At 40.6% G+C, this 15,437-nt stretch overlaps 1 protein-coding gene across 2 annotated transcripts in view; it reads right to left on the reverse strand.

Annotated features, from left to right (window-relative positions):
* Positions 1–15,437, reverse strand: part of LMBRD2 (LMBR1 domain containing 2) — a 440,257-nt gene that overhangs the window by 234,503 nt on the left and 190,317 nt on the right. For both annotated transcript variants that reach the window (XM_085631040.1, XM_085631037.1), the window contains exon 10: positions 11,431–11,612. In XM_085631040.1, coding sequence (XP_085487166.1) covers positions 11,431–11,612 — 182 coding nt within the window. The remainder of the gene's footprint in view (positions 1–11,430; positions 11,613–15,437) is intronic.

The raw sequence follows: 15,437 nt of genomic DNA on the forward strand, positions 1-15,437 counted from the left end.
ACACAGATACCACGGTTCCCCGCATACGCGGTTTTGGGCTTGTCTAAGCTCCTAACCTATCCACTCAAATCTCGCAAAGAGAGGCTGATGGGGTTGGAGTTCGGCGCAGTGTTCCAGAACATACGTGCACACTGGGGAACCTCTACCGTGCCTACACACCTAGGTTGGCTACACAGACTATGGTTTATTCTGGGGATGAAAAGGATGTCGGCCACCCTCATGACTACTAAAGGAACTTTCAGTGAGGTCTGGTGCCTGTTCCTCATCCTTCTATATATTGAATTTAGAGAGCTCACGTGCCCTAAATATCTACGAATCCTCAGACTATTAGAGACGGAATAGACCTTGAGACAAGTAGAGGTCACATAGACCCACCTCACCATAGCCGATATACTTTAGACCTGTCAAAGGAGTACTAGGGGAGGGGAGTTGGTATGTGTTTTTCATTACTTTGTTTTGTAGTAAAAGTCACATGATAAGGGATATGACACTCATTGCTGGGATAAGCACTATATTGACAAACATGAGTGAGTCGTACTTAACTGTATTCTTATGCTGTGGACATATGTGAATAAAAAGGTTTCAACCATCAAAAAAGGGTAAAGTCAGGGACCTCTTGCCCGCCTTGTCACACAGAGTACACAACAAATAGAACAGAATTGCACAGTGTCAGACAATGTGGACCATGGTGGAAACATACAACTGAATAAACAATCAGATTTTAGAAGCTATTGCATTGATACTGGAAATCCCGGATCACTAAACAGATTCAGTAGCAATCGACAAGGTTCTTTAACGGGAAGGCCAAATGAAATTGACAAGATGTGTTACTACCAATGAAACCCTCCTTGAAATATTACAACCAGCCATGTCTACACGTCCCAATCATATGCTGGAACCGAGAGAAAGAGTGTAATTATCAGATCATATTATTGAGACCCAGAAGGTCACTCTAGATGAGAAAACATCTGTGTGGCTGGCCTACCTGAGAACACTGAAAGCACTGATATGGTCATATTTATGGGGAATCTGATGGCACAAGAGCTTCAGGGTCCCTCTCAATTTTGTGTGGCTGAACATGCTCAAAGTGAGCTTGTGAGCCGGTCATTGCAGGGCTCTTACATGAGACTAGTGCTAGTACATACATTGAACTATTGAGACAGAGACCTCATTCAGCTGTATAAAACAGTTTTGTTGGGTGAAGGTGCGACTGATCAGGCTCATGCATGCTGCGAGTGTCTTTCCACCATAGGATTTTTAGGTAGAGACTCCTCTAAAATTATACAGTTTCCATGGGTTGAGCGACTGATTGTTGAGTATCGACTTCATGACTTTGATTTTGTCATGTTTGCTCCATGATCTTCGAGGTTTCTTCCCTTCAGATCACGAGTGTAGTTAAGTGACTTGTGATGACACTAGATAAAGCTGGCACAAGAGGTGAAGACAAACTAGTGTGCAAAACAATGATGTATTCACTTAACGCTATAGGCCTAGGGATCTGTACACTGGACAAAAATACTAAAGGAGGAGGTGCAGGAGGAATGGGAACAAGTATTATAGAATTTCATAGTACACAGAGTAAAAATAGATCCAAACACGCTAATTCTTAAAGGGAACTAACCAGCTACTGCAGAAACTCAAAAAGAGGATCAAGTGGTTCTTATCGTTTGCCGATGAAAATGAATGATTCTGTTCTAGGCAAGTGACATAAAATCAGAGAAGTGAATTTGGAATGTAATTAAGGGAGTCTTTAGGTGCTTTGACCAAGATTAAGTAGTCCTTTGTGGTTTAGGGATAATCGGAGAAATATTTGCAATATCTTACCAATGGGAATGGACCTGTAACCTAGCATATTTACCATCACATATCCTAGAGACACAATGAAGGTGGTCAGAAATGTCACTGGTGAGAAAATAAGCAAATACAAAACTATGTGTTTAAAATCAGTTTAGCTACTGGGAAATGGAAACTGTTTTGTTTATGCCAAGAATGGAGGCAATGACATCATATTTCACATTCTTTATTCATACACAGAAGATCAATAGCATGTGTCCAAATACAGACTACCTAAAAACAGCTTCAAACAGATGGAAGTTGATATACCCCCTCTGGACAATGGAGCTCCCTAAAAATACTCAGGGTGTGTTTTGTGACTAAGGCTCAACGTCAGGAGATCTGCAACATCCCTACCTCCTAATTTAATTGGATACAATTGTTTCCTATGATTGATGGTATTACTAAGATGGTCTTCTTTACTAAAGCTCCAGGCACCATTGTAAGCACTAGTGGACCATGTGAACATTTGCAGCACAGAATGGTGTGGGCAACACGTGAATTGGTTTAATTTCCCTGTGGGATTAAAGTCGTCATTGCTTCCATCAAGTAAATGGAGTTCACATTAATTCAAGTAATATTGCTGATAACAGTAAATCAATATATTTGCAGTTTTATATCTTGAAATATTACAGGATAGGCATTAAAATTTGATAAAGATTACTTTTGTCTAATATTAGAGACTGTTGGCTTCAGGGCACCTGCTAATGTGCATAGGATGATTGTATCTTATTAACTGCTGCACTGTTTGTTTGTTAAATCCCAAAAAGAAACCTTTAAAAAATATTTTAAAGGCATATCTGGCTTGCTGTGCCTTGTCGCTAACAAGACAGAAAAGAGCAACATTGATTTTTTTCTATTGCCATGGTGAATAATCATGCACCTATGTAATGAAAAAGCTGATACAAACGAAACTTTAGCCCAAGGAGAATTAATTTCTCTTGATTAAAATAATTTATTAAGATTGCAGTTAATTATTCGTCCCCCCTGGAGGATAGGCTACTCGACGGACCGTTGCTCACCATATCCATATCATTAACATACAAAAAACTATGCAACAACCTTCCCGACACGTTCCACAAACTTCGAGATAAGTGGCAGGTGGACCTTGGGCCCATTGACGACAACGACTGGCAGGCGGCACTAATGTCCCCCCCGGGAGGCCGCCATCACCCTTCGTTACCGACTTGTCCAACTCAAAATCTTACATAGATCTTATCTGACTGGACTAACCCTAGCGAGGATAGGCTCAAGGACGAGCGCGCTCTGCCTTCATGGCTGCCAACAAGATGCAACTTTCTATCATATGATCTGGGACTGCCCGGGGGGTGAGACCGCTATGGGAGGAGGCCACAGGTCATATTCGAGAGGCCCTGGGGAAGGAACTCACCCTTACGCCAAGATTAGGGCTCCTTAACATGTGGGAACAGACGGACCTAACGGAGGTAGAACAACAATTGACAACACTGGGATACACTTTGGTCAAACGTGAGATTGCGAGGAGGTGAGGGTGGCGGACAGACCTTCACTCAGACTATGGGTAAGAGAATATGATAAATGCATGATAGCAGAAAAAGAGGTGTTTAAAGAAAGAGGGTGTCCTAAGAAATGGGATAAGAAATGGGGCAAGTGGAACGCCTACCGAGGTGACTTGTGCGTCTCCCCATCAGTGGAAATGGAATTGCAACGCACTGGAGAACGACACATGGCTATACCATGATTGTAACTAATGTTTCTTCCCTAAGGGCATTAATGTACTGTGTAATTTGCCAAACTGTCGATTGGAATATGTATGTGACCTCTTGTAATGTGAAAATTAATACAAACATCTTTAAACAAAAAAAAAGATCGCAGTTAATTAATATTTATTTCACCTGCATGCGGACCAGCTAGGAGACCAACTTTTTCTGAATGAAATTTTTACAACAAATGCAGATAGTGTTTAAGTGGTCCCTGGACACAGAATAATTTTAACTGGGAACTTTAAAACGGGAACGTCTGACTGATATTCATGATATATCATCAGGAGAGTATTGAATTCCATGAAAACCAGAAGCATGGTGAAGCAATCTGAATTTTGCAGCTGCACATATGTTTCTGACAAATGGGAACATTCCAGGGAACAGACCAGCAAGATCAACTAGAAGAAGTGTGACATTTGGTTTGGGAATTAGTTGCCGTTCGTTGCGTGTGACGTCACACACTGCTGACTCCGACTGCCGGTGGAGCTGTAGCTGCTCGCTCGCTCGGTCCCCCACTGCCAGCTTCGGGTTGTGACCGAGAGCATATTCAAGAACCCGGAGAGGGCAGAAAAGCGGCCTGGAAGGTAGTGGGCACGGCGGCAGGCCCCCGGAGATCAGACAGAGGGCAGTTGTGCACGGAGGATATCAGGAGGAAGGGGTGCCTGGAGGAACTGGAGGATATCAGGAGGAAGGTGTGCCTGGAGGAGCTGGCTCTGCTCACGCTGCTTGACCAGAACCAAAAACAGTGGTTTGGGCTTAGTGGTCTGTCCAGCTCCCACGGATTCATTTTTATTTACTACTCAGGACTAGCAGCGCAGTGAAAATCTTGCACCAACTGACAGTGGCAGGAGCAGGAGGAAGATCAGCCTGTGATTATTCAGCCACAAGCTAGTTTCTCCCCCCCTGCAGTTACGTTTGCAGGAGCCGTAGTAGGCTCCCGCTGAGAGCGAGCCCCAGGTGGCCCGCAGAGGAGGCCCAGCTAGGTCCGGGTGCAGCCTGTGGCCCACCTGGTATGCCCCACTCATCTGCCCGCAGGAGGAGTTACAGAAAGGGTTGCAATAAGGCTGATTAGAAGAGGAGTCGGCAACTGCAACGGGCTGTGCGTGGAGGCTGACTCCACTCCCCTACCCCAGCCTATTTCCAGTTGGCAGGTGTGCTGTGCCCCGCTTGTCATCCCACTACCACCCACCTTGGGAGCCATCAACAGACCAACAGACTTACAGGTTCAGAGGGGTGCTGAGGGGACGAAGGAGCTGAAGAAACTGATCGAGCGCAAGGAGCAGGGACAATAGAGGCATGGCAGAGGCACAGTGAGTCAGTGGGTGAGCTAGTGGCGTCAACACTCTATATCACCCCCACCTTTTCCCGACCGCTCTCTCCACTCGTTTGCCCCAGCCCCCTCAAGGTTTACGCTAGCGCGTGCACGTAGGAGAATCTATAGGACTAAGATATGACCGCAAAGAAGTTGTGCTCTGGAAGATTGTTATATACAAAAGCGTGCAAGAAAACTAATGATAGTCCTTTAAGGAACAACTCATTACAAATAAACAACTTGAAAAGTTTCAACGCCACCTCTTCCTTTTTCCCAAAAAAAGTGACCAGCTTAAACACATCAGGCATGCTGGAGTCTAATCGAGAAGCTCATGGAGAGGCTAAAGTAGACCTTGGAAAATCATCTCCAGTAGAACCTATTAATCTATCCCCCAAAATTGGAGTAACTTGATCTAGGGATGTCCAACACTCTGAATCTAGGGCGGCTGACTCTTTGCTGGCAAATCTAACCATCCACTCCCTTGCTAACAGAGTTTCCCATCTTGAAGGGGTACCTCATCTAGTCCCAAAAGATGGAGACCCTATGATGGAAGATTTTACTCTCCCAGACCTCAACATTAATATAAATCAGTCTTCAAAGTTGTCTCATGCACCTAATTTGGATTCATATTCCTGCCACTTCACTTTCCTTCAATTTACGGGATCCCCCTCAGGATCGCCGCCTTAAAATGCAGCTGTTTAGTAGTACACCCAGCGGAACAAGTATATTAAATTCAAGGGGATCTGCCACTCCTGATTTGTCCCCAAATTTTCACCCTTTAAATAATAATCCAGAGACAAAAATGCTGATATCTAAATCATTACTTTGCCTGGAAAGAGTGTTGTATTCTATCTTAGCCTTAATGGAGAAGTCAGTAAGTAACTCTGATTATATTCTGGATTCTCTTTTTGCCCTGACTAAGTTCATAGTCTCTGAGCAAAGACACTCGCCAGGTAAAGCCAGCCTACTTCTTTCCTGTAAGCTTAATCATGGTAAGGGGACCTTTTCACCTCTATCTTTGGAGAATAACCCCAATCAACTTAAATCTACGCAAATAGGCTCTCTTTCCCACGCTAAAGGATGGGACTTTGGCGTTCAGGCTGGTAAGCCCTTTTCTAGGAGGCAAAATAAAAATGAATTGAAAGGTAAAGAAAATGTAGATATATTCAACAAATTACACCCTTCTTCTCTACAACAGCTTTTCGAACCTGAGAATTCAGCTCCAGTGGCTGTATCAGCGTCCTGCCAGCAAGCTAAGAAGGAAAATTCATGAATAATTCGAAATGTTTTCCCTATTTTCCTAAAAACAGGTGCAAAATTTCCTGAGCATCCTATAGTGGGGGGGAACTAAAAGTTGGTTGCTCTACTACTAAGGAAAAAGATATCAAGAACAAAAGTAACAGCGTTTGTAGGAAGAAGGAAAAAAGGGCAAAACGTCGAAGGATTAATAAAAAAAGGTCAAAACGGCTACGCTTCAACCATAATCTAATTCTCAATTTATCATCGAACCCCGATTCAAACACTCTGAAGAAGGAAGATGGTCAAGCAGAAATTAATCTATTGGGACCTCGTTCGCCTTTTTTTAATCCAAGTGCACCAATTCAATCCTCCCAAAATGCAATTATATTCGATGTAAGCGTTCCCTCTAATGTTCAGAGCAATTTGATCCCAATGCTTCTCTATTTGCTTCCTCTTTAGGTAGTCATTTTATTTATAATCCTATTGAAAATCTTCCTGCGGTAACTAGCCAAATCAATCACTCACCTTTTGCCCCTTATGCCTTCGATTTCTCTTTTATTTTTGATCATGAACCATACATGAATAGGTCCTTTGTGCTGGGTTGTTTTGCTGAAATTCCTGGCCTCCAAATGATCTGGAGTAACAACCGCGCCTTGGTTCAGGTTAAAAAATATAATAATCCTAGGGGAGCAAGAGTAACGTTTGCATCCAAAGCTATCTCTCATTTGATAATGTCAAACAGTGATAAATTACGATGCTGTGGCATTGATGTTCTTGTACTGAGGAGGAGCTACCCTCAAATGAAGCGCTCCATAATCAGCAGTCTAACACTTATCCAGATATCCCCACAAGGGGCCTGCCCTTCCTGGAGAGAGAGTATATAGCAGGTTTCCCTTGGAAAAGAAGGAAGGAGGGTTTCGCTCCTCACAGAGAAAAAGAACCATTATGTACTTCCTGCAGTAAAGGAAGATAAGAAATGGAGTTGGGTAGCAGGTGCTCTTAATACAAATAGATCCTTATGCTTTTTGGGAATTCTTCGTATCTTGGAATGCAGCTGGTTTAAGCACCAATAAAAATAAAATGTTATTTTTGAAAGAGCAGAGTGCTGATTATAATATGTCTACAAGAGACTTGCATCACAAAGAACTGGTCCACTGAAGATTATATAGTGGTGAGCCGGCCTGCGCTCCCTGTGAATAGAGGACATGCTAAAGTACAAGTCTTAGATGGCCATATAAAGTATTCTTTCATCCCTCTAACTTAATTCAGGCGATTAAGCTAGATCTTAAGGATGTCCAAGATCACTGAAATTCTCTGCTGATCGTAAATGCATATTTACCTCCTGATGCATCTTACTCTCATCTATTGAAGGACTTATTTGGTTTTATCCCCAAGTGAAGATTGCAGGTTTCGAATGTTAGTTGGAGATTTGAATTCGAAAGTTTATTCTCATAGTATAAGGGTATTTTCTAACGCCCCAAAAAATGAAGCCTTAAACATCCCCCCTGCCCAGTTCCCGAATAAAGTGGAAAAAATAGGATACCTCTGACAACATCGATAAAACGTACTTATAATTGCCAATTGGATTTTTTATTTATCCCTGGCCAGCAATTAAATACAAAGCAAAACTGTTTAAACTGTTTCATCAAGACTTGTTGTTCCTACGCAAGGCCTACTCAGACATTAAGTGAATGTATCAAACTATTTGACATACATCTGTAACAATAAATACAGCACGAAAACAAATAAGTAATCACTTACATCTGTACAAACTGACAACTAGACACAGTGTGAAGAAACAAATGGACAATGCTGATACACTTATACAAATAAAGCTCAGTGGGTTTATATACATGAAAAGAAAGGTCCTACGTTTTTCTTTAAGTAACGGTACAGGGACTCTTTGTCATAGGGTCCTCACAGTACAAGAGTCTCTTTTTGGTGCCAAAAAAGGAGAGGGGGAGGTCGCCTCGTAGTCTAGAAACCAGATCCAGAGCCCTATATTTAAATAGGGTTTTTTTTTAGGAAATCGTCAAAAGTAATTTGGCGTTAGTTCTTTCTGGGTTCTTTAAGGCTCGCCTCCACCGTAAGTTTACCAATGCGTTTCGACCTTCTGCGTGGCACTTCTTAAATAGGAGGTCTTCATCAGGGTGAATAAATTTCTCTACGGAGGACTCTTGATATCATCACAGTGGTAAATAAGTGACAGAATCCGTAGCTTCTTTAGTCGGAGCTGGGTCTTTTAGGCTTTCATTAAATGAAGGAATGAGCGAATCTTGTCGTCCTGACTGGGGCTTCAACTGAATTGTGGCTGCGTGCTGGTATAATGCGGGGAAGACGCGAAGTGTCTCGATATGTATACCTCCGGCTTGGATACAGGCGGACAAATAATTCCCGAATAAAAGCAGGACAGATAAAAGAGGAGCCACATTACTTGAAGGTCTGAGAAGCTTAGACCTCATAATTGCTAATGGGAGGTTAGAAAATGATATACCAGCAAATTATACCCATAAGGTGCCAACTGGGAGATCTATTATAGATTATCTAATTGTTTCTGCAGATTTCTTTTGTAAACTCATAAGTATGGAAGTTTTGGGAAATGATTTTAGCAACCATATGTTGATCAGCTCTAAATTTGAATTTACTTGTGCTAAGGTAGGCTCCTGGAACTTTAAAGGCAGCACAGTATATTTATTATGTAATAATTTGTATGTATATTTTATATGGCCCTCATTGGAGATCCAAATCTTTAATAAATATTGAATTGATTGATATGGAGTACTCTTCATAATTGACACTTTTGTCAGTGTTACTTTCAGGAACCATTATATAAACTTTGACATATGCACACAAATGAACAGTGACCATTGTCCTTTAATATTAATGCTGGAAAAGGAACAAGTAATCAGTGATGTTTAATACGCTGTAGAATCCTCAAGGGAAACAAGAAGGAAATTAAGATTGGGGAGAGCTGAGAAAATTAAAAGCAATGAATAACACAGATTTTCTTGTACAGGAAATGATCATGGCTGGCCAAAGTTCTAAAGAGTTAAATGTTACATAAGTCTTGGAGGGTTTAACAAATGTAACAAGCACTAGGAAGGGAAACCCTAGGGGAGGCAGGTGTAGCAGCCGAGCATAGAGGCATTCTGGAATTTGAGCTATTTGATGCATCTTTTAAAAGGGCGGCAGAGAACGGAATATAAAATGCCAAAAGTCAAATAACTTTACCAACCCTGAGGTCTGCACTGACTAAAGATGTTGAGACTTCGTTTCAAGTATTTAATTTAGGAAAAAATAGGGAGCGCCAAATACTTGGTGTGACACAATGTGCTATGTATTGCTAGTCAACAATAGTACAAACCTCTGTTTGCTAATGGATTCAGGCGGAAAGAGGAAATATCAACAGTTAAAGTAACATAAGAAAATATATTTTTCTTTTCAGCAAATTGCATGTCAGGGGACCTCTTAGGGATGAATGAACCCAGTTAGAAAGAATTGGAGACTGCAGTTACTAAGAGGGCAATTATACAAATTACAAAATTTGAAAAGGGGAGAAGGCTGAGGGGCCCTTATGTAAGTCTATAAAGGGCCTCATTTTCACAAAGCATGTAAAGTGCAGAACTGGTTAGCTGTTCAGGTTCTTTATAAACTTAAGTCTGCATCTGGTTTAGTAGACAGAGATATAGAATGACATAAACTTAGGGCTCAGGTACCAGACTGCAATCTCCTAGATCTAGATATGCACTTTTTTGCAGAAAGCTGGGCATAGTTATTTGGCACAAGCATTCAGAGATTGTGAATGTGCAAAACCCACAGGAGTCTGAAACACTGTTGCCTCTTGGCCCCAACCATATGCAGCAATTTGTAATGAACTCTGAATGCAGTTACATACAAGGCAGAGTAACAATATGTAGCCTTATCCATCCAGAACGTGAATGGCCAACAGTCTGAATTTGTGACATTGACTGCTGAAGGCACCTGAGGATGGGTGGTTTATTGTTGAATAGAGTAATTATAATAATTTAAGAAGTTTGGTATGAGTTAGGTGATTATGGAAAATAAGCTGAAAAGTTGTTTAAAACTCAATAATAAATATTTTTAGATCGCATAATAACAACTCTATTAGTTGCTAATCACAAACCTGGTAGGTAGGACAAAATAGTTAGTAATGTGCCTTGGACATGTACAACAGATGATTACAAGGCATATGTCACATAGCTGAAAAAAAGAAAGTACATGCAATTATGAATTTGAAGATGGGTTTGCCCCATGTACCGCTATAGGGCCTGAAGTTTAGTGATGTCCAGCCAAGTCTGATTAGGCCACTGTTCGTAACAAACAGTATTACAAGTAGACTGAGAATGCTGGTTAGTTGTAGTAATTGCGAGTGCGGTTATGTGGAAAAATGTGCTCTGCGCTGGTTAAACATCAAATAATTATTTTCCATAACAAGGAAAACTCTTATAGGTTTAAATTTCATATGTTTCGTGTTGCTTAAATCAATCGCCAACTAACAATCCCTTTATAAAAAATGCATCTAGTTCTGAATTGTGATGGAAAATATCAGATTCACGTAATGATACAAGAAGCCCCAGTGGATGAAGATCTTCAAATATGTAATGGTATTTCAATATATAGTAGTACAAATCGTTCTTCAGAACCGATTAACAAGTTATTTCAACATCTCCCCATGTCTAGCTGGAACTACAGAGGACTTACAGCTTGATGTGAAGGTACGTTCAAATTGCAAATTAATCTATACAAATCAAGTGCTGAATAAGCAAGTATAGTTGCAAAAGAATGTCTTCTGAATGCTCTAATCAATGTCTCAAAAAGATTATCTTTACTATCATCACTACTGTCATTAATATTGCAACATCAGAACAACAATTAATAAAAGCTTTTCAATTGACCCCATAATATATTCCCGTAAATCTGGTAAACGTAATTTACAAAACAAGAAAAATAGCCACCATACAAATATCATAACTAACAAACTATATTACAGAAAAAATAATAAAGGTCAAATGAAGACTGAGAATTTCAAATTATGTCAATTATTTACCCCATGCAAACAAATTTGGCTATTTGACATTGTGTAAATAGCCTTCCTAGTAGGCAAGAATCACATGTTGGTCTTCAGCCCAGCCCAAGGTTTCAGCTAACAAATACTTACCATAAAGATAAGAATTAACTGACTAAAGGGTATTGTTATCTTGATTTTTATAGAACTTAACAACTATGTCAGAAACATGGCTTTCAGAATATTTACAGTACTTTATCTGCCTAAACAGAACTGACCTCAATATAAATGTAGTTGTAGGTTTTTTCGGCTTGCTGTATAAAAACTGCAAAGAGGGACAATACAGGTTGAGTACTAAAGAAAGTGCATTCCGACCATACAACCACTGCAGAGAAGATAGCCAGCACAATGGCAAGCAACCTGTAGAACCACGGTCGTAGAAGGCATTCCCAGTACCATTCTGAAATAAATAAAAATGTTCATAGTAAAAAGTAGTTAACATTTGCAACATATTAAATCCTTCATAATATATACAGTTATAGAAAGTTTTACTTACCTGTACCAGTGGCTGTTTAATACTTAGAAGCTTGAATCTGCACAAATATTCATGAATGCTTCATTTATTGTAGGATTCACTACAGAAATGGACTGACGTTTACGGCAGTAATTCAAGGCTCCCCATTTATCCTTGGCATTGTCCAAACACGTGGTAAAAGAGCCCTTGATCACTTAACTCCTTCTTGATCAGAGCACCTTGCCGCAATGTCTCTAATAGGGTGTTATGATATTATTTCAGACACCGTCTTCTGGATATAGGATTTTATCCCTAACTACATCAAATACCATTGACTGCCAGTATCCGCCCCTCCATAGGGTAAGTGACACACGCCCTTATGATAGTAAATGGCATATTCTTGTAGTATACAATCCCAATGTAATTAATCCCTTCATTTTTCCACACAGTGCCCGGCCGGGCCCTATGTGAGTATCCTTGACTACCCCTCACTCCCACAGGTGTTCCCCACACTGTCAGTCATCCACAGGTATGACACTGGCTGTGTTCAGAAAATCAGGTAGAAATCGTCCTCCCTTACAGTGCTTTTCATCGATACATTGATTATCACCTGATAGGTCCTGATGAGACCCCACATTGTTAGCTGGGTCGAAACGTCGTCGACAACTTGGAGCAAACCAATTCCCAGTCCCTACTATTATACTAGGAGGCTGCTAACATTTATTGTGTATCAATTGAATGGTCGTTTCTGTAACAACATTGAAACCCTGTTTTTATATCACAAAAGTCACAATCGATACTCTTCAATTTTCACTTGGGACACTCAGCACTGAAAATGTATAACAAATGTGAATTTTCATATATAAAACAGCTTGTTGCTCTACTCACTCTGTGTTACATGTCCTTCTTTCTCTGAAATTTCTATAGCCCCATTTAACTGCGATTGTGCCGATATATATATTGTAATATTAATCATTAAGTGCCCACATGAACCACTGTTTTTTTGTCTAAAATGTTTAATACTTCTAGGCACAAACACTTAGAAAAAGAGCTTGGAAAGAGCAAGAACATTTGATCCTTTAGATATACGTGCAGTGTTTGACTATTATATGCTAAATGAACACAGAGAAGTGCATGCACTAACTTAGTTTAATGCAGGGGAGAAGGCCCGTACAGAAATAAGGCTTAATCTGGTACGTTTTTGGACCGTTATGTCAGTCACATGAGATGAACTATGGAATATGAATCACACAGTATAGAGAATGTATAAATGTCGACTTAAGTGAAAGCTGTTCAAACTTCAACCCAAAATTACTAAGTAGCAGTGTTTATTTTTATAGTATTACCCTTTGTTTGCTAGTATGGGGATAATAAATAATCTACTGCCTTCCAGTGTCATAATCATGTTTGATGCCAAAGCAAAGAGTTCTGTTTCATTTGTAATCCTGTGGGTTTTCTTGAAGTAAAAAATAAACCCATCCAAAGGAGGGGTGGGGTTTGTGCCTACTGACCCCTAGGATATCTGCTTTCTTCAGCAACGTCCAATAACTGCACCTTCTTTTCATGCACTGCGACATACCAAGGCATTGAACAATCTATGCTCAGGGTACTCTGGGTGCAATCATAAAGCACCACTATACGACTCAACACCAATTCTCCTCTAAGTGACCTTGGAGTACAATATTTATGGAATAGGTCAGTGTGAGAAGCATCCATAACAGTGCATGGTGTTTTGGGGTGATGCATAAACTATCGTTGTGGAAATAATGCTAACCCAAGGTATTAAAATGCGGCTTAGCCCTGTAAGGCCCCTAAAAAAAGCTTAATATGTAACAATCAGAAGCCAATTAACCTCAATCGGTCCCAAGCAACGGAAGCAGCTCAGGCATATTTGAGCAAAAACATGGGCTCACTGAACATACATGCATTAATAAAGCAGTACCTCTTACTTGTTGTTTGCTACATTGAGGAATATGGTATGCGAAGCACGCAATATTATTTGAGCAACACCCTGGAACTCTGGGTAGGATGCACGCAAGGGATCATTCTGCCCTTTGTGGAGATACATTTTGACCTTTCTGTGGACTGCTGACTCGCCTGAACCCTTATCTGGTGCACTGTGATCACCATTTATTTATAAGAGCAATGCAGTGAAAGTGATGTACAATAAATGGGCCTAGTGAACAAAACATCAGGTTGCTCAACTCCAAGATTTCCCTCCCCGCCAAACTTTACAGCTAATTCTAAGTAATGTTTCTCCTATGTACCAATGAAAGGCACTATATGTTTTTAAATCATTCATATAAAATGCATGATTGATACCAACGTTGTTGATATATAGGTGATAGCACAATTTATCACACACATCCAGTTAGCCAAAATAACCTCTTATTCAAGAACCTACAGAAAATTTAGTTTCCGGTGTCAGCTTTTACTTTGTGTGCGATAACTAGCCAGGCCCAGACCACTGCCTCTAGGTGGCTTTCATGCTCTGATACACAGAAACTAAATGGTAAAAAAAGGCTTGATGTGAGGGTGCATGGCAAGGGATAGCAGTTTAGTAATCAGACACCCCTTATTAACTGATCACAACACCCACTCTAACAATACGTTTCACTTACAAAAACAAACAAAACGTGTGTAGAATGTTTGAATTAAACTCAGCAACTGGAAATCAGTCCTTTTGGTTTATTGCTATGCACTCCAGACTGGGACCAGCCTTATGCAAATCAGACGCTGCCCTGTTTCAGTAGGAACTGGCTAGCCTGAACGGTGTTGCCAGATGCCCAGTAGATGGAAACACAAGGATCGCCAGACCAGTCTGTGTAATCTTGGACTTTATCATTGAGGTGCACAGTGTGCACGGAACTCTTGTCTGCACATACTGGTCATGCTCAGAGAGCCTCACTAACCTAAATAAAAAAGTGTGGGGTTGAGTGCTAAAATTAATCTCAGCTACTGGTAATTGCTCAAGCTGCATTTCAGTCCATTGTGTTTTTTGCCGAATATACTACTTCAGACATCGACCAGCCATAAGCAAATCAGACTCTGTCCTGCTACAACAAGGAACAGTTCAGCCCAAACTGTCAGGCCACGCTCCCCCCCCTGAAAGAAACACAAACGACCTAACTGGATTCAGCGTTGAGGGTCCTCATTAGATTGCAAGCTGTACCTTACTAATGAGGCCCAGCAATGCCACGGCTGGTCTGGTGGTGCTTGTCTTCCCAATCAGATGGTGTATGGCTAGTTAGGATGGAACATTCCTACTGGTGCAAGACCAATTTGCACGTGATTACTCCCTTGTCTGGAATGGCACAGTGGTCAGAACAATGATGGACTGTAATGCACAAAGTGTGGCACCAAGTAATTGCCAGAAGTTGAGATTTTGGCAACAAATCCCTGCATCATAACCAATCCCAGAGTTATGTTACTATAGGCAACAGCCTAGTTTTCAAACACTGTGCTCTAGCCATGATTTTGCTATATGATGGTAGAACAGTTGAATATAATTTTATTCAGCAAAAAAAGAAAACAGCACTAAATGTGTTGCTAATTTACCGTATCGTCAGAAACTGCTATGATCTTTGATTTTCAGGCACACACATTGTAATAGGTTAATAACTGGTACAAACAATGCTTTTCCTGGAGCAAAAATATTTTTCTTTAGTACGTTAAGTGTTTCTATCAGATTCACACCTTTTTCAAACATACACTATTTGCTGGGTGAAGTAGCACTTTAGAATTCCATGAGTCATGTCTAGGATATTACTT

The sequence above is a fragment of the Triturus cristatus genome, chromosome 2_1 (genome assembly GCF_964204655.1).
Source record: "Triturus cristatus chromosome 2_1, aTriCri1.1, whole genome shotgun sequence".
Classification (NCBI taxonomy): domain Eukaryota; kingdom Metazoa; phylum Chordata; class Amphibia; order Caudata; family Salamandridae; genus Triturus; species Triturus cristatus.